A 20,222-nucleotide genomic window follows, 5' to 3' on the forward strand; every position below is an offset into this window, starting at 1 on the left:
AAAACTGACCGCATCACTAAGACCCATAACCTGAAGAAATGTGTCCAGAATGACTCTTTTTCTAAGCGTTGAGCAGATAGGAATGAAAAGGTGGAGAATCACTGTGTTTTCCGAGCTTAAATTCCTTAAGGATATTGTCAGTAAAAATTCTTGGTGCCAGATGTTTTGTTTTGCCTTCAAAAGAGCTCTGCATTTATAATGAGGAATGCTATTTGGAAATTATGATCCAAAGTGTTGTTCACATGTTACTGCCAGACACAGCAGGTCTGTGCTAGAGGACAAAGAGCAAGTGCACCCTGCAGATGAATTCTTGGAGCTGTATTCATGCATGCTAAAAACTATGAGACATCGCAGTGAACCAGCATAACGCAACACCATGGGAGCTCTATGGGTTGTGTGCTAGTCTGTGGGGCTGTTGGCACGGAGCTCTGCAGAAGAGAGGTTTCACATGGTTTCCAGTAGCCTAGGTCAGCTCTGTGCCAAGAAGATAAATTGTCTGGGTTTCCACACTTCTAAAATAGGATGATGGATACCTGCTCATCTTGAGTTTGTGGGGATTAATTAATTAATATTTGAAGAGAACGCTGTAGGAACAGCAGAGTTCTTGCCAGTGTGATGTTGTAGGTACTGTAATGCCAACAGTCTACACAGGAGGAGGCAGAACACCGTATTTCTTGCCACCAGTGGGAGACAAATGAGGTATGATGTTACTGTTGCCGTGAGTCATATTGATGGATGATTCTGCTGGTTAGAGTAGGTTTCTTGCACAGGTTGTTGCCACTCACAGATTCACTCTGTGCTGTCAGATAGATAGCGTGTGGTATAATAGAGACAGAATAAGAGTATCGGCTACAAGTAGGGTATTGAATGCACACATTGACTTGAACTCAGAAAATGTTAATCTACTGAGTCATTGTGCATGCGTGCAGACAATTATATGATCTAACCAGATCATATAATTGGTCTACCAGATAAGGAGGAATAAAATATGCTCAGAGTTTTAACTGTGAATATGTAGTCACTGCATCATTTGCCATGGCTATGCTTTTGAACAGCAAAACCTATTATATTTTTACTATTTTTATTACAGGAACAAACTAAGGTGTTAGCAAAAATTCAGTCTGAAAGTACAGTGTCCATCAGATGAGCAGCTGATCACATATAATACATGAGAGAGAGCACAAAGTGGTAAAGTTTCTTTGTAAAATCCCAGTGACCCTGACTTCACTAAGATACAGCTAATCTCAGAAAGCACACAAACTGACAGGAAGCGTATAACAGCAGTATAACTCATCTGCACCATGCTGAAACAGTGAGCTCCAGCTTTATCCTGTATATTGCTGTGGAGTCACTGTGGGACCCAGAGGAATTCTCTTAGCCTCTTTGGGACTGTCTTGCATCCCAAGTAAAACAGTAGGCCCAAGCAGGCCAGTGAGAAAATATTAACAGGCATAAGAAAAAAAACTTGCGTTGCATAGCTTAGGAACTTTTCTGGTAAGTGTTATGCATCCTGCACTGACTGAGGTGGGTGGCAGGCTCAAGATTTGGATGGTTAGCTGTTGTCTTCAAGGCTCATCAGAGGGGGAAGGTGCTATAACCAGGACGTACCTACCTGTGAGAGGTTTTGTTGCCCAGAGGAAAGGAAGACAAAATGTATGTCAGGTTCTCTGGCCTTGAACAGTCCTTAACTCATGTTCGCCTGACTACCAGCATGCCCTACTGTGGATAACAAGGCCCAGCATCACTGGAGTAATGAAGAGAGGTCAATATTCAGGTAACTAGAGCATAGCTTTTTCAGGGCTTTGAGGATGGAGAGCAAACCTAAGTTTATCCTCGCTGCTGTTTAGAGGCACAGTGGTATAAAGTAATTTTGTCACCTATGCGAGAATGGTGCTTGCTGGTGGTTCTGTCAGAGCCGTGGCAGCATCCATACTCCAACAACAAAGCTGCAAAATGGGACTAATAGTGTATGCATGTAAGCGTGGTAATGGAGGGATCGATTGAAAGAGCAGTGTAATATGTGCTTAAGATATGCTGGCTCGCTGTGCACCTACCAGCATCGCTTCCATGCTGTTTGAGGCAGCTGCTCTTCATCATTCAGGCCCTGTAAACGCCTTCCTTTTTGGGGTATTTGTTCCAGTCCTTTCAAGAGGACAATCCATTTGGAGTAATGGGATGAAACCAAGCCGGGAAAATCATTAGGCCAGCATTTGCTAGCAGTAAAAACTACTAGAGTCTGAAAAAAGTTCTCTGATTATGTGGGTGAAACCGTGGTGCTTAGGCCATTGCAACCGGACCAAACCAAACCACAGGAAGTGGTGGAAGAACTCGTATAGTTAGCGCACAGAGCTGTTCCTTCTGTTGTTCTCATGATATATGCTTCCTGTATTCAATACAGACTTTGTAATCTGTGATGGTCAGATGTTTTACCCTTTTGTTGTACCTGCAGTTGCGGTAGCTTCCCAACTAAAAGCAGCAAATGAAATTGCAAAAAGCTGAGACGAAAATGTTGGTTGAAAATGAAAGCTGCACTGCTGGTTCTGTTTGGAGAGTTGTGTGTCAGTGAAATGAAACATAATGAAATAGGAGTAGCTGCTGAGAGGGAATTCACACTTGGTCAATGTATGCCCACCAGTAGATGTTCCCCCTCACTGTAGTCAAGCGGTGAGTGAGCATGAAATCATTGAAGGACTGGTGCACAACTGTGTGTGTGTATTTCCAGATGGCGATCATCTTCAACCAGGAGGGCCTGAAAGCTGTGCGCCCGCCTTGCGTCATTCAGAGCTTCATCAATCACAATGCCGTGCTGTATAAAGTCTTTGTGGTTGGGGAGTCCTATACGGTGGTGAAAAGACCATCTTTAAAGAACTTCTCTGCAGGAATCTCAGGTACGTTGTGCCAATTTAAAAGGAAATGTCAGTTCTCAGAGCTTTGGCAGCAAACAGCTAAAAAGAAAAATATATTTGAAAAGGCTGCTGAAGTGAAGGCAGCTGGTTCTGACATACCATGTTTCCTCTACTGTATTATTTCAATAGGAAGGGAGATAACTCATCTGCTCTGGAATACATACGAATGACATTCGTATAGTAAATATTTATGCAATGGTAACCTGAGTCTTACCTGTTAGAAACAATGTTTTATGTCATGTGGAAAGGGGGAGAGGGAGAGAAATTCTCTCATTTCACAGTAAGTTCATGTGTCATTTGTTCCGGAGTTTGTTTATAAATGTGCTTTGGAGAGAATTTCCTGGATTCCATCATTTCAGAACTTCCTCTCCCTATTTTTACCTTGATTATGTATGTGTGTTTAAATTAAAGATTACTTGTGCTTTCCCCTAAATGAGCCTCTCTGTTCATGTGAGGCTCAGTGTTGTAAACCATGGTGGGAAGTGTCCTTTAGTTTGTAGATACCAGCTGTGTTGTGGGGAAGGAGGAATGGATTTGTCAGTGAGGACAGTGATCCTCCTGTATGTCACTAGAAAGCAGTATTTGAAGGGTTTTCATTAAAGATTACTTATTTTTCCTTTATGGAAAAAAGCTCCTTTCCAGACAACTGCATTCCGTGGCCCATCAGAAGCAAAAAGGAATTAGGGTACGAGCATGATCTGCTTGCAACTGGACAAATCCAGGAGGTGGGGATAGAAGGGAAGAAGGTATCTAACTAAAGGAGATGAAGGAACAGTGCCAGTTTCAGATCACTTTTCTTAGTGGTTTCTGCTGATCTTAGTATGTCCATGTGGGCTCACCATTGCGTTCCGCACACAAATGTATTTGGTTAGTGCACGTATAGTAGGATCCCGGTAAAAGCCCTTGTCAATAGGAACGTGTGCCTGTATTTACATTTAGGTCTGCTCCATGTCCCGATCAAATTGAGTAGGCCAGGTTCTGTGTTCATATAAACTGTTAGGACAGTTGGTCTATACTTTTGCTGAAAAGGAATGTTTTAAGGTACCTTTCTAAAAATGCCTTGGCTAATATCTCATCTGTTAATGTAAGACTTGAAAGTTGTCTGGAAGCCCACATAAAAATTAGGTTTGTGGGCAGATTAAGATGAGTGTCTGGCTTTCTTACCCTCATCAGCAGAGTTCAAGAGGGCCATGCTACAGGCACCTGACGAGGCAGAAATGAAGATCAAGCAGATCTGACAGCTGTGAGGCACTCCAGGAGCTGGCTGTCTGAAAGTACAGGCCTTTTCTAAATGGGAGGAAAGGCAGGAAGTGTATATGGTGGTGTCAGACTGCAGAGTGGATTTGTGTTTGCTTTTCACAGCTCCCCCATCTTTATTGTCTGTGGCCCTGTGGCTGCTCTTAAGTTTCCACTCAGAGGGACCGGCGTAGCAGGTGTCACCTGTGTGCTGAGACTCTGGTCTGGGTGTTCCCATGTGGGTTGTCTGTACAATGCCATCGTTCTGCTGTGGTGGGAATCCCAAGAGGAGATGTGTTGTGGATTTGTCCTTGCCACTAAAACCTCCAGCACAGAGGGAGTGGGGCAGGAGGTGCTGGTACAATTCTCCCCATGGTTTGTGGTGCGTTAGTGGCTTCTGTCACCTCAGGGTGTCTCCTGCATTCCTGTGCTGCCACCAGAAGGGGGACAGGTCCTGACCATGAAATTCAATGCTTTCCTCCGTGGTGACAGTGCCCTCCCCAGGTTCACAGAGATCTCCGTGTACCCTGGGTGCTATCGATCTACTGCCTGCGGTGAATGCAGCTTCTCCCTTTTATCACACCCCTTCCCGTTGGAACTGTCACTTTGAGTGTAGCAATTTATTAGAAATTCATTATCTTACTGAACTGAGTTAATTGGCTCTGGTGAATGAAAGGAAACTGGTTTCTGTTAACTCCGTGCAGTTCTGTTTGTCAGTGGTCCGAGGCCGTGGGTGACCCGGCCGTGGGTCCCTGCCTGCGCAGGCAGCTGAGTGCCGGGCAGGAGAGGTGCTGCGGGTGGGGTGGGTGGTGGGCGACTGCCCGGTGGGGATCAAGGCTAGATTCCCGGGGCTGCAGTGCCATCTACTGTTCCTTGCACTAATCCTTTGGAAATTAAAATCTGGTATAAAGTTATTTACAACCTGCTTTTAATTCCAGACAGAGAATCAATATTTTTCAACAGCCACAATGTTTCAAAACCAGAATCCTCATCTATCTTAACAGCAGTAAGTACACTTGGTCTTTTTTTCTCTAGCGCGGCTGAAAAGCTATCTAGTCCTTTCTTATCGAAGCGTTAGTAGCTAGTGACTCTCCTTCACAAGTTGTCTGCTTCTGTGTTGCAGGCTGAGGTCTGTTTGGTACAACGAACCAGCATGACTGTGTCCCCCTCTGGTTTTCCTTACCGAGCTCCGGTGAGGAAGCACTGATGCAGCAGGGCTGTGCTGCTTGCCAGACCTAAACTCCCCAGAGCTAATCTAGGCAAAGGGAAGAAGGAGGTTCTGAATGCAAATACCTAGCCTTTTCCTGTCCAGAGAGCTTAATAAGCAAAAATCATCCTTGTAGGACTCAGTTCTGTGAGGAAAAACAAACGGTGAAAATTCAAGCAGAGAAATTGTGTTGAGCAGGGCCACAGAGGGCTAGTAGCTGTCTGCAGTGCGAGCACACCTGAGCTGTGACTACGAGACCATTTCCAGGTGTCTTCTGAGTCCAGCAGTGCCAGCACACTGCACAGTTTCATGCTTACATTACCAATCCTTTTAATAAGCTTTGCGCGTCTGAATCCTAACAAGTTCTCAGGCACTCAACTGTCGAGAAAGTCACTTTACAGGACTGGGTCCTTTCAATCTCTGAGTCTCCAGATTCTTTTCTGTTTCACAAGCTCTACTGGGGAGTAGTTTCATAGTCAACAATGATTAATTTTTAAGTTTTGTGCAACACTGATAGGCATACTAAATATTAAAACTGTAGTTGTGCTAGTCATAAGTCCCTTTATGGCTAAATTTACTTTCAAACTTAGAGAGAGTATACGCTTCTATGGTTTACCTGCTATCTCTCTCAAACACATACGTATTCCATGCACACTTTTGTAGGCATACCAGCATACTGCTGCATAACATGTTGTTTAAAACACGTTGCTTAAGCATATCTTCCAGTCATAAGTAACCTGAGTTACTTATTGTAATAAAAGTTTATAGAATAATTTATATATAAAAACCCACATAAAAGATATGCCCTTTGAATTAGCCTCTGCTGTGAAGATCAGTTGAGTTTTATTGCAGGAGTCTGTTTTATCAGCCCTTTAACATAGGCCTTAATCTACACTGAAACAACAGAATGATATCCAGAATATTTGCAGCACAGGGTTAAACACACCAGCTGTATTTGATTTTGTAAGGTGTAGATCTAGTACTTAAAATAGTGAGTCTGATTCTCCATTCATTTCTACGCTGCTCTGTCTCTCGAGGAGCTGCACCAGTGTGAAGAGGAAGACCTGGGTGCTTTAGAGCAGGTGAACTTGCCATATAGGAAGGCTTCTGAATTATGAAAGCAGTTTCTCTTTGGTGTCTTTCTCTGTTTCATGCCACCGGTTCTTTGCAATTAGATTTGGTGGATATGCACCTGGAAACCTCTGAAAATCAATTTTTCCACTAAAAAGACTGTTTCAGAGTCCCTTAGTAATGTGTCTTTTTCCACTATAGCTGGATAAAATCGAAGGAGTATACGAGCGGCCAAATGACGACGTCATCCGGGAAATCTCTAAGGCGCTGCGACAGGCTCTGGGAGTTTCCCTCTTTGGAATTGATATCATCATTAACAATCAGACTGGGCAGCATGCGGTCATTGATATAAATGCATTCCCAGGTGAGAAAGGCCTTTCCACTCATGCTTTGTGGAAACTGTGCAGTGCATGCTTAGTGTGAAGTTTTACTGCTGATGTCTCACCTCATTGCTCCCCAGGTGGGGGACAGGAGAGCAGCAGCCACATTCTTCTGAGATCAGATGCTGTTCAATCAGGGAAGGGCAGAACCCTAATCTAGATCTGGAATGTGCTACGCAAGTGTCAGCTCTTGGAAGACATGGTCAAATTTTAGTGGCTGGCTGTAGCATGGCTGTTGTGCGCTTCCCTGCAAAGGGATGCCCGGGGACTGAACCGTGGGACTGTGTGCTGGGACCTGGCCTTTCTGGGCCTGTCCCTCGTTGTGAAGAAGAAAAGAAGAAAAATAAATTCTATTTTAGGAGAGCCTTTTAAGATTTCTTTTTTTCCCAGACTCTGTTCCATTAAAAGTGTTGAGGGGGTGGAAGCATCAAACTGTTCCCTTGAAAAGCTCTTCCTGTGCAAATTGATTCCCCACGAAAAGACATTTGTGCACAAAAGCAACACCACCAGGAATCTGAAGAAGATGATAAAATTGTAGGTGCACAGAAGTTGCTGTGTGAAGAGTTAAATATCCTTGCAGGTTCTCAAAAGTGCATCCTGGAGTAAAACAGTAGAATAGCTGTGAAATGGGTACATTTGTCCTCCACATTTTTAGTGCAATGTATATCTTGGAAACAACTAAACAAGCTCCTTGACCACTGGAATTGTTAAAAGGAGTTGTAAGTGTGTATAAGGGGAGGCAATAATGCTCTGTCACTTGTGGTAAATTCAGTAGCCTAACACGGGAAAAGAATGCATGGTCTCATTCGATGCTGTTTTGCATGGAGTTTTTCCTTTGCGAATCTCCTCTCATTACCTGAGTAGCGATGTTTGTTTCCAGAGACATACACAGACTATTACATAGTTTGTTTAACCTGTCGTTGAAGATCTGGAATGTTCAGTATGGCTGAGGTGTCTTTACATCTAGAGATATTGCCCTAAGCCCCCAGTCATCTTAATCTTTCAGTTCAGGTCCTCAGTACCACTGCTGCTCTGTAGTGCCTTGCCTGTCTGTCTCCACAGTGAGTGCTTCCTTTTAAAACTCCAGCCCTGCTATTCTCAGGTCACTTTGCAGCTTGGTTCTACCATATGATGTTGATGCAATCTGCAGACCTATGAAAACAGTCTTCTGCCAAGAGCAGTGAAACAACCTAAATGGAGTGTCAGATGGAGCCATACCAGTTTTATGAATGAGTATGTTTCAGACACTGGGTCTTGAAGTGAGTGATACAGGACATTTTTTTGCAATCCTACATCCTGCATTTTGGTTTGGTGTTTTGGCTTTTTTGGTTTTTCAAGTATTGTTTTGGATTTGGTACTTTGCACAGACTAAAATTCCCCTTTTCTTGAAATGTTGAAAAGTCCAGATTGGGATAGCAGCAGAGACCAGACATACAGAAGAGGGAATGCTGAGGGTAGACAAAACTGCCCTCAAATTTGTAAAAGGTAGCAGAACTGAGTGAGATGGGCTGCTGAGGCTGGAGAAGAAGCAATGGAGTAAAATGCAGCAAAAGAAAAGTTACATCTCAACACAGAATACTCTGTTACCCAAAGGCATGTTCAGCCCAGGCAGCTGCGTTTCCCTTCAAGAGCCAGTATGATTAAAGGCTGAGCAGCTTCAAGGGCTGGCTTCATTGATGGAGCCAACACCTTGCTAATGAGAAGTCCAAACTCAAATTGAAGTTCAAATTAAGCCCTGTTCAAAAGTGTCACTAATGGGCTACATCTGCAGTGGGATCTCACTGTTCCTGCTTCATTGCAGTCCCAGAAAGGGACTTTCCCTTGCTCCTCTTCCTCAAGTCATCCTTTTCTGCAAGGGTTGCAGTAGAGCTAAACTGAAGCCAAGTTAGACACTTCAGGGACCTGCTACATTATCTCTGCACCACTGCATTGGGGAAGGGAGAAGATGATGTGCCCTTTAAGGAGCCTTCACAGCTGCTTTCATGGAGCTCAGGCTACGGCTTGGGACCAGACCTGACCAAAGCCTTGTCCAACTGCCCAGAGGCTTGGCTTTCTTGTGTGCTAGTCTTCCTTGTGTTTACCAGTCTTGAAGCTCATTTGAACCTGCCACTCTGTGGATATCATCTTGAGATTAATTTAAAGTCAGAATTGAGAGCAGATATACCTGTAGGAGGTTGTCGCCTGTTATCTGCTCCATTAGCACCAGCAACTCTTCCATAAGATTTTAAAGATAAATGTGTAAAAGGCCTATTGTGTCTCCTGTTCTGTGGGAAACCACCTGGGCTATGTTTAGCAGTGGTTACCAGCTGAGGTGTTTAACTGTAGGCGCAGTCATGTAGCATGTGGGTTTTATTGTCTGACCTCAGGTACCTGAGAGAAAAGGCTCCACGTTGCCTGCTGTCCTGTGGCCGTGGCTGAGCTCACCCAGCCCAAGCGGCAGCTTGCACGCATGTTCTGCAGCCTGTCACCAGTATAGGTGAACTGCTGGTTCTGTGTGCACGTGTGTAGCAGCTGGAAGCATCAGATCTGAATGTACACTTTGTGTGTGTAAATGTGCTGCCACAAATGCAGGACATGGACTGACCGTTTCTCTCTGCCCAGGGGAAGATGCATGAAAAGCACAGAGTGTGCCAGATCAGGGAGAGTCTCCTAAAAATCAGACAGGTAGCATCTTTAATGCTAGCTTAAAAATGCTCATAGGCATTTTCTTGACTCCACAAAGCTCAAGTGGGCAGGTACTCGTTTTCAGATGCATTGCTGGTTGGACATCTTTCCTGTCCATGCTTAGCCAGAGGACTCTGGAGACTGTTTTCAACATAGCAAAATTCAGACCTCTTGTAGACAAGCCTTTCAAAATGGTTTCAGTGGGCAGTGCTAGGGTAGTACCTGCTGGAGCAAGATTCATGCAACTTGTTCTTTGACGCGTGCAAAACTTAGGTCCTCCCAGTGGTGCCTTGTGTGACGTGAAGCCCAAATTCATTGTCAGTAGTTTCTGAAGGTGTAATTTAATCCACCCCTCTTGATTTTGTTTTCATCACAGCACAGTGATGTCCCACAATTGCCTTTTTTGAGAGGCCTGCAGCAGCAGCCAGTGAACAGAGCAAGGAAATATCCACAGAGTTTGCAGCCTTCCCCAGGCATCTTGTGGCTCAGGAGTTGAGACAACCTGGTTCTCTTCCCCCCTTCCTTTTTACAAGTGTGTGAGGTTTCTTCTGAGTGACCAAGCAGAATTACTTGGGCCTTTCAACCCAGCGTGCTGAGGGCTTGCGCAGAGGAAGCCTGCCTGATACGTACAGCTCCCTTACACCGTAACATCTGCTGATTTCAGGGCTGAATAACTGACCATCTTATTCCCATTAAATATTTAAAGCAATTTCTTTGTGAGTTTGCCAGGTGCCCTCAAACAAGGTTGGTTTGTTTTCAGTGAGCGGACACGAAACACTCTAGGGTACTATGGATCTCCTCACTGAATATTAAAGCTGTTACTATGGAGATGGCTTATTCCCAGGGTGTTTGAAGCACTCTGAGTAGATTTGAAGGCTAATCCCATGGCTTTTACATAAGCAAGAAAGCGTAACAAGCACCTCTATCACAGAGGTGGAGATCTTGTTCTGGCTCCCATGACCAGTTACAAGAGTCCTAGTTGCCCCCTGCCGACCAGTGGATTATCGTGTGGGGCACTGGGAAACTGGATGTTTTCAAATGGCTGATTTGTTTGATGAATTTGTTTAAGGGCCTTTGAGAAAGGAAAACTAGGAGCTGTTGTCTCACATTGCTGGTGTTTTGTGTGACCTGTTAAGTATCTAGGAGAATTGTGACTAAGTGCAGTAAAATCCAAAGCAGTATAGGAGCCTAAATAAGAGTTAATTGGTTAACATATGGGTTATAAATATACAATAAAATCACCACATTTGTCTTACGGTGAAATTATCCTCTTACCTTGTGTTTTTCAGGAAGTTGGGTTTTTATTGCCTAAGGAGGTTGGTTTTTATAGGACAATGGAGATTAAAATTGAATTATTTATGGATCTGAGGGACTCTTCTGCCCTGTGATCAGATCACTAAAAGTGTTTTAAAGTGTGCACTTACTTTGTGGTCTCTGGTTCTGCTCATGTGTGAATGTGTGCTATTCACTTGGGACTTTTAAACTGTTATTTATTGCTTCAGTCTCCTATATTAATACCAGGTCACCTTCAGAATACTTTTATAGACATTTTAAAATAATAAGCCTATCCCATTAAATACACTGAATGTCATATGTCACCTCTAAATACTAAATGAAATTGGTAACAGTTTTAGGTAATGCAGTAGCAGTTAAGATCCATTTAAAGACATTGTACCAATATGTTACGTGTCTGGTTCAATTTTAAAATGAATGCAATGATAAAACTGTGCCTACCAGAGTGTTTAAAGTAGAGCCAGAAGCTCTGTACACCTACCGCCACTCTTTGTGTCACCAAAAATGTCGTGTCTCCTGGTATTTGAGCAACTGTTTTAACCAGGAAACTTGTTAAACTCTGCATTCTAAATCATCTGGAATCGCTTAACAGAACATGCAGAAAGGTGGTTGCAGACTGAAATAAAAGATTGATGTTTCTACCAAGTACATGTTGATACATGTTTACTGTCCGTTGAGTGTTTTTTCAGACATTGGTCATAGTGGGGAACATGGTTTAAGTGCCAGGTTAGGTTAGATTAGGCGAGCATTATATTGCTTCTTATGCGGTGGGAAGCTGCCTTTTCTGTAGGGTGTAAAGCCAGCCCCACTCTCCTCTGAGTTTTCCCTAACTGAGGGTATTGCTGGGCAAATTCTAGAGAGGGCCCAGACCCTCAAGGAGACTGCATTAGAGCTGTTTTCCATAGTAAAGCTGGAAACAGGATGGAAAACATCAATGTTTTACCATGGAGTTTGTAACTTAGGGAAAAATGTGGACTTGACAACAAATAATAGAATATACCTTAAATTATGTATACATATATATACTTGTGAGGAAAATAAACAGAAAATCTGAAAGGTGACAGCTTTTCTCATTGAACAGAAGTATTTTTGTAGCAGTGGTCTCTGTTTCTCTTTATGCTAATCTGCTTGTGCAGTCACTCAAAATGATGCCATGGAAAAGAGGCCTTTTATCACTTGGAGGGCAGGGACAGCCCAAGAAATAAGCTGGTAGAAGAAGCCTTTCAAAGAATTTATGAAAATTATTTAATTGCCTGTTTTTCTCCCCTTCATTTTTCCTCTTTTCAGGTTACGAGGGTGTTCCCGAATTTTTCACATATCTCCTGAACCACATAGCTGCTGTCCTGCAGGGTCAGGCACCCGAGGTCACCCAGCTCAACCGCAGCAAGCTCCTGGCAGAGCAGACCAGCGGGATCATGGACGAGCGGATATGCTGCACTGGCACAGGCTGTCTCAGTGTCATGGGAAAAGACTCCTCCTGGATTGTGGAAAGTGAGACCAACAACTCAGTAAAGCTGCAACACCAGAGACTGGGCTGCAACTCAGCAGTGTCCCCCAGCTTCCAGCAGCACTGCGTCGCTACGTTGGCAACAAAAGCTTCTTCTCAATAACTTGCCAATGCCATAGACTGAGAAAAAGACACGGGGATACAAATCGTGATCCCAGAACCAGATCAGGCTGTAACAATACAATTGCGAAAAATGAAAAAAAAACCAACACAAAACACAACACAAAAAAGCAAAATAAAAAAAAACCTTTCATTTGATTTTACCTGATTTGCTGATGGAATGGAGTGAAAGGTGGAGGGCGAGAAAGTGGTTCAGATCCATTTTGTCAGATTCCAATTGCAAATCTGTAGTGAGTTTACACACACGTGGGTTTTAACACTAGTCCTTTCATTGTGGGAGGGTTGCTCTTTCATTTCTATTGTTCTTTGTAATCACTGGTGACCAGCATTTTAAAATCGGACCTCATGGTATCAAGAAGATAATAATGTTGAAATGCAGTGTATGAATGTAACAGTGCTAGAGATTTTTGCCTAAAATATTCCCTGCTTCCTTTTTCCAGGTAGACCATTGCAAAACAAAGCTAAGACAACTTCAGTATCACTAAACCAAATCTTATGAAACATTGACCAGTCGAGGTGTTGACAGGTAGCTTGCTGTGAAGCCGTGGCACTTTGAGTGGGACAGAGCAGACTGGTTGTTCAGGGTGCGGAACCGAGCTGACCACCCCGGTTCCAGCTTTGCAGTTCTTCCCCCAGGCCTCATCGCTTCAGTCAAAAGCAGCTTCCAACCGCACTTGCCAACAGCGACGCATGTTTGATCCAGACAGGGTGCCGATAGTTACGTTGAGTGATATAGTAGATTAAATATCATCTTTTCAATATTCTGCTAGTGGTGAAATCCTAGAAGAGTTAATCTAAGCAGCTCATCTCTTAGCAGAGAATTGAATTCTCCCTCCATTGCACTAGCGAGGACTCTGGGCCAGCTCTACAAAAAGCCTGGCAAACAGAGCTGCACATTTTCCTTGGAGCAGTGCACCTGATCTGCAGATCCTAAGGGGTAACACAGTTGCTGCCTTCCACCGATCCATGCTGCTGTGCGTTTTGTTTTTCCTTTGCAAATGGGATATAAGCAGAATTGTGTACCTTTGTACGAGGTAGAAGTACACGACAGCTCTAGCTTAGAGACCACATTATTTTGTTGCAAGCTGCCGGGTGAGGCCGTGTGTTAATTTACAATAGTGCTTTATACTATCTGTAAACTATAGCATAGCCAAATTGTGTTTGTTGAGATACACAGTACACCTACAGTGTTCACCCTCTGTTGCACCTTCTAGCATGGCAGCGCCTTCTGCTGTTGAGAATTCCTGAAGCTTTTGCCAGTTCTGAACACTAAACTGGAAATATCCAAGTCTGTCAGCGCTGAAAATGGAGACACTATTTTGGTAGACAGAGTGGCCTTCCCTTCCCCATATAAGCCCTGAAATACATTTAAGAGGGGTAGTATTAAGAAAATTTCCTTAGTTAAGCTCCTAGCTTGCAAATACAGGAATTTCTGTCTTTCTGTAGCAGGTATTTGTAAAGCATCCATCACTGCAGCATTTAATAGCAGTTTGTTTAGTATCATGTGTTCGATATCTACTCAGAAGGAAATAATCTAGAGCTTAAAGCCCAGGTAGGCCGTGGAGAGAGGAGTTAATTGTGTAGGAGATGTTGCCACCCTACCTGATGGTACCGGTCCTGATGGGGAGAAGTTTTGAAGAGTGTTGTGTAGCAGTTCTTTTGTGTAAACAATGGCTTTTCCTTAGGAGAGACTGAGTTTCTTCCCAAAATGCCATTCTTGGGAATTTCATGTAGTCAGGATTAGATTTTTGAGGAGAGATTATTCCACCTCTAGGGGGTTTTCTAACTTTAAGATATTTCTATATGGACTGGAAGGACCTTATGAGTGTGGTATCTATCAAATTCCAGGGTGCACGTAAATGCAGCGAGCTTCCTAGTCCAGTGCAGATCAGTTCTGAACTGGGCACGCTTCACAGCCCTTGGATGCTTTGAGGCTGCAGGATCCCAAATTGACTGCAGCTAACAGGTCTGGGAGGGTCATGGTATGAGTGAGTCAGATGTACATAGGTAAGGGTTTACGAAAGCATTCGTGATAGACCAAACCTTTCATAAAGCCATGACTGAAATGAAATTGACATCTACAGTTTGAGGTTTGCTTTTGTTTGTTTAAAATAAAGTGTTTTTATGTGTAACAAAAGATACCCTCAGGAAGGAACTTGTCAGGGCATATTTTTGTATGGTACTTTCTTGTAACCAGCTGGTGGAGTGTTTGTAGACTTGCCTTTTGCTCCCTTTATTACAATGGCTTGGGGTTTTTTTTGTGTTTTTGTTTTTTTTTTTTTTAATTGGGTGGTGGGGAAGAAGCAATGATGTTAAAACTGGGTTAGTAACTCAAGACCTTTTGAACTAAGTATGTTTACATGAATATGAGTGTTGGATCCAATGGAAATGTCTGTATGCTGTTTCCTAGTTAGAACATCAAATAAGAATTTTATTTTCCTGGCTGCCTTCTGAATTTTGGTTGGCCTATTTTGCACTGCTTTATTTCTCCAAAATAAACTACTGAAATATAATTGTGCATTTTAAACTTGTTTACAAATGATTGTTAGAATTTTGTTTTGTAATTCTCTGAAGGCTTGCAGAAATACTATATTTAAATATTACTCCAGACCTTGGCAGTAACTAGAAAACAAGTTTAGGTCATTGGTGTGATTAGTGACATTTTTCCCATAGTCTGTAATTTATTTTTTATTTATCAGCTATATCGGTATCACTTTAATTTACCAGGTGCAGATATACAGGTACCTGTGTGATGTGGCATTACAATAGAGTTTTCACATAAATGACCATGCAGTTGCTGTACTACTATATTTCATTGCAGAAATTATTGTTATGGCTCATATACTAGAATGTTGCTAAATCACAGGGACAAATTGGGAGACCAACTTTTAAAAGCCAAATCTGTAAATTACCAAGTATCCAGACATAAAATTATTATTGCAAAACATTCGAGCATGCGTATGTTATTAAGCCTGTGTGCTAAAGTGCTTTTCTGAATTGCTGCCTCGTTTGATAAGTTCAGGATAGTTTTGATTTAAGATAAGCTTCACAGTGAGTTAGTTAATATTCTGTAGTCTTGTCTTTTATTGTAAAAGTAGAGGATTCTAGTAGTATTAGATCATACCAGAATGCCCTTGCTCTTAAAATTGCGGACAATCTGAGGGAGATTTTCCATAACATGTTTGAATTCTGTTACTGTGGGTTAGAAAAGGTTCTGCTGTGTTTTCAGAGGCATAGCTATTATTGCTGTGTTGATGGGAGCAATGATATTAAGATTACATGGTCACCAGTTAGCTTCTTAGGGATCTATTTCTGTTCTGCTGCACTGTTAGAAATCCACAACACCATTGGCTTGACTGGAACTTCTCCAGATTTTGGGTCAGCATGATGGAGGAGATGGGACTCTGGTTTCCACTGCAATTATGTAATTGGCGTCAGCCGGTGAAGATTTTTCCCTATTGAAGAGAACTTGAGTGTTCTTATTATTACTGCCTGTGATGTAAAGCCATCACCATCCTCCTCCCCCTCTAGCTGATTTTGCTGCGTTCTGCTTGGGTTTGTAATGCCTGTACCAGAACATCCCCATCATTAACATGAAAACCAACTGCGGAAACGCAGCCTGAGTAGGAGCATTGGTGCTGAGTGGTTTGTGAGCGCAGAACTGCCACTGGGCCCATGCTGGTTTGCCTTTGGTGAACCACATGTCTAGCTGTTCAACCTCTGCTGTAGGAGCCGTTTGGCCGCGCTGGTCGGTAGATAGATAGGATGCACTGTTTTTATTAATACTATTCAAACCTTTGGAATGATAAAGCTGTTTAAAGATTCCCATCCTCAACATGGGAATATTAGTGCAGAGGAGGTCCACAGCAGGTTGCTCAGATGGAAAATGACCAGTTTAACTTGTTTTTGTTATAGATTAGTACAAATCAAGAACCCAACCCTGAGGCTTCACAAGGTAATGGGGATTGCTCAAGATAAAGCCTCAGGTTCTCCAGTTTAACTGCAGGCTGTATCGAGCCAGAGAACAATCAGATGGAGTAGTGGGGAGATGGCAGAGGCAGGATACAGTCGAAAGGCACAGAATAAATGGGGCCAGAGGAATTGGCTGGCAAAAAAAAAAGAGAGAAGCAAAGGAAAAATGCTTCTGTTGTTTCCATCCAATAAAAAAAAAAAGTCCAGGCTTATCAGTTCTTAGACTAATGCTGGTTTCCCAAAGTCTTGTGTGGCAGCAGTGATAAGTGAGTCCGGCTTTTCCACACTAGCTTGCAGTCTTGTCTTCCACAGCTGTGCAGAATATCTTGGATTTTGGTTTTTTAGTGAATAGAGTCTGTTTGGAGTTTGCAGCAGGCTCCCCATGTGCACACTTGCAGGAGTTCACTTTTCTTTTCCTCTCTCCTTTTTGGTAAGAGATGTATTGATTTCTGTATTCAATATATAATTACTTCATGGTGTTGCAACTGTGTGTTTTGTAATTAGGAGTATGTGGAAATGCTTTGTGCAGATTAAAATATTTCCTTTAATGTAATCTCCTCTTGCTTTCATAGATAAACAGACACACTGTTGCAGATTGCATTGCTGATTTTATTTGTAACATTGCTTTAATATCTATTTCAGAGGAATGTAACCTCCAGAAAAGTACTTTACACATCTTCACTACCTTTCCTATCCCTCTCCACTCTGTGTGGATCCAGGCCATCAACACTTGAGCTTTTGACCAGATGGGTTTCAGATTCTCCTTGGATTCTGTCAGGTTTATATGGCCACAGAAATTATTAAATATTATTGAAGTTTGAGAAGATCCAGGTGTAAACGGAGGTGCTAGAGCAATTCCTCAGAAACACAAGCACAACAGCATCTGTAGCAAGCAAAGGGAATCATTGGTGCTGTGTGCGTGCAGGTGGCTGTTGGGGTCTGGCCCACCCCTGCTGCTGGGGCAGTTTTCCCGTGCAAGAAAAAAATCCACTGTAAGAAAATGTCCTGTTCCTCTGATGCAGAAGGAGGGCGAGGAGAGGTAGGGCTTGGGAGTAGAATCCTGGCCAGTGGACTTTGTGATACCAGTGGGCCAGGATTTCACTCCACTTTTTTTAATAGCCTCCTGGGGAGATGTTTAATCTTTCTCTTCACGTTTCTCACTGGAGCTGATGCTAGCAGGTGCCCGTGGCCCACAAGAGCTCGTTAGCAGGTGACCTTGTCCAGCGTGCCGTGAGTTTGCAGAGTGCTCCCGACGTGTTGGGAAGTTGTTGATAGCCTGGAAATCTGTTGAAACTCCAGAAATAGCTGAAACAACAAACGGAGTTCATGAAAATCAGGTCTTCCTCTTCCATCCTTTGTAAGAAAACCCACATTTTATTTCCTCCTTCATTCTTTACACAGTAGTTTTTAGATATAAATTATTTTAACTTTTTTTTGTGTGTGTGAAAAGTCATATATACATATATGAAGTTATTAAAAGGTTGAGTATATGTTGAGTATAAAATAGTGACTTCTTTGTTTCAGATGTTAGCAGCCCCTAAAAATGAGTTGTTTATCCTCTTGTAAAGTCAGTGCTGTAAAAAAAAATTATTAAAAATAAAAGATGTATTAGATGTACCTTTTATTATTTATTTCTGATGCAGTATTCGATACAGCTTGTGTATACCCTTGTGAGAACCACATACTAAAATGCATTCTTAAAATGGAGTCACAACAATTCCTTGGGATCCCAACAATTTTGAGAAAACTGGCCCTCTGGGTGTGCATAGTGTTGGATATCATCCTTCACTCTCCAGCGTCGCTCCCCGCCTGAGCATGGCTGAATCTTGAGGACCATTTTGTGTATGTGCTAAGTTTTGCAAGTTCATCGATATCCGTGTTCAAATCCCGCTGTACGGTGTTAACAAGTGTGTCTTGTGATTCGCTTCAGCCTGGTTCACTATGATTTCTGAAACATAATTCCCATTTTGTACTTAAATTTGTATAGAATGATACAAACCCTTAAAAGATCATGGCTTACTGTAAAAACCAAAAATACTTGCTACTTGGCATCTTCCATTGCATGACTGACCAGATCTGACAATGAAGATGGTGCTTTCATCTGACAGCATTGATTTCGATGGTAATATATTCTTTTTTTTTTTCATTTGCCAAGCACCTGTTTTGGACAATGTTTTGGTTTCCACAGTAAAGCAATATGCAGTAGGTATTGTGGCATTATCTCTGTAATTGTTTTGAAGAGAGTCCCTTTCCAACACATAATGAAAATAAATGCCTTGTAACAAGTTCTACTTTGCTTTCTCTTTATGAGCGGGTAGGGCAGCGAGGTGAGCAGCTCGTCAGGGGAAGCCCATTTTCATCAGAGTTTGGTTTTCATGTCTTTTCCCAGGGTGGTTTGCAGTTGCTTTGGGCCTCCTTGTACCAGTACTACTAATGAGCAAGGCTGGGCTGGTTTTGTTCTGATTTTTAAGACTAGGGGTAAGTCAGCTGTTTGTATTTTACTATATAATACGGCTACACATCACTGGGATTCAGTGCTTAAGCATTTATTCCTAGTGTAGGCTTCCGGGCTGATTCTTCCTTCATCATCCTGGGTAGGGAATGCTTGATTTCTCGAAATGTGGCAGGACTTTTAATCAGGATCCTGTGCTGGCTAATGCAGGAAAGATAGATGTCTCACCCAGCAGCATCAAATTTTGCTAAGCAACAAGCCTGCTCAGCAAGGTCACTCACCTAAACGCTGCCTGGGGCTCTGCGCTTGGTGTCGGCCCCAAGGCCAGGCCGGGGGTGGGAGCTGAGGCAGGCTGCCGAGCTGAGGTACGGGCCAGCGCGGGCCAGCGTTGATGAGCTGGTGAGGCGTCCTCCCAGGCCCAAGGCTTGGGCCTCGAACTCCATCTTTCCCTTTGAAGACAGCCCTTGGGTCCCAAATCTTTGTCATGACTTGATTATCTAGTTAAGACAGCATCTACAGTAGCTCCATCAAGTAACGATATTTTTTCTGTTGTTGATTTTGTAGCAGCAATAGACAAGTTCTGTCTGCTGCCGTGGTCCTTGTGGAAAAACTTCTCTAACTCCTTTGGAGATGGCTGCGTTTCTGTGGTGGGTTGTTTGGTTTCTGGGGTTTGGGTTGGTTTTTTGGTTTGGGTGGGTTTTTGTTTTTTTTTTGTTTTGGCAGGGGTGGGGTGGGTGGCTGAGGGTTTCTGTGAATTTATTGTGGCATGTAGACCTGAGTTTGCAAGGGGTTATATGGGTGGTGCTACCAGCAGGGTCTGTCACAAAAAAAAAAACCCTGAACTAAATACAACATTCAAATTAAAATTTAAATGAAGATCAGTATGTAAAATGTGACTTTTACAGCTGGATTAACTCCCCAGTAAATGACATTTTAGTACTGTTTCCATGGAACAGCTTCAGTTTCACTTCTGTTCTAGTGCACATTTCCCTGAGGTCAAGGAGAGTGCAGTCTCCTCAGGATGGAGTTGGGAGACTTGCACCTTGCCCCACTGTACTTTCCCCAGCCAGGCTTGTGCCCTGTGCCGGGGCAGCTTTTGGGCTGTGCCTCAGCCTCAACACCTCCTCCTACGGCTGGGCAGCTGCTGGGGCTGGGAGCAGCCCTCCCGGGGGAAGCTCAGCTCAGCTGGTGGCCAGTGGACAGCTCTGGACACCCAGCGCCTCTTGCACCGAAGGGACCCCGCACACCCACCTCCAGTGCAATTCACTCTCTGGGTAGACAGCCCTGATATTTTTAGCAGAATAAAGGAATGTGTTGAGTTCAAAGCCTGGCAGCCGTTCCCTGAGCATCTCAGATGTTCTGTGGGCTGCAGGTGATGGGAGACGGCTGAGCTTTGACCCGGGGGTGGGATACA

At 43.2% G+C, this 20,222-nt stretch overlaps 1 protein-coding gene across 7 annotated transcripts in view; it reads left to right on the forward strand.

Annotated features, from left to right (window-relative positions):
* The window catches only part of ITPK1 (inositol-tetrakisphosphate 1-kinase), a 154,046-nt gene extending 135,405 nt beyond the window's left edge, over window positions 1-18,641 (forward strand). For all 7 annotated transcript variants that reach the window (XM_086749208.1, XM_086749209.1, XM_086749210.1 and 4 more), the window contains 4 exons: window positions 2,723-2,888; window positions 5,081-5,148; window positions 6,622-6,784; window positions 12,045-18,641. In XM_086749208.1, coding sequence (XP_086605334.1) covers window positions 2,723-2,888; window positions 5,081-5,148; window positions 6,622-6,784; window positions 12,045-12,367 — 720 coding nt within the window. In that variant the 3' untranslated portion in view covers window positions 12,368-18,641. The remainder of the gene's footprint in view (window positions 1-2,722; window positions 2,889-5,080; window positions 5,149-6,621; window positions 6,785-12,044) is intronic.
* Window positions 18,642-20,222: the final 1,581 nt, after the last annotated feature.

The sequence above is a fragment of the Chlamydotis macqueenii genome, chromosome 5, assembly GCF_036417535.1.
Source record: "Chlamydotis macqueenii isolate bChlMac1 chromosome 5, bChlMac1.mat, whole genome shotgun sequence".
Taxonomy (NCBI): Eukaryota; Metazoa; Chordata; class Aves; order Otidiformes; family Otididae; genus Chlamydotis; species Chlamydotis macqueenii.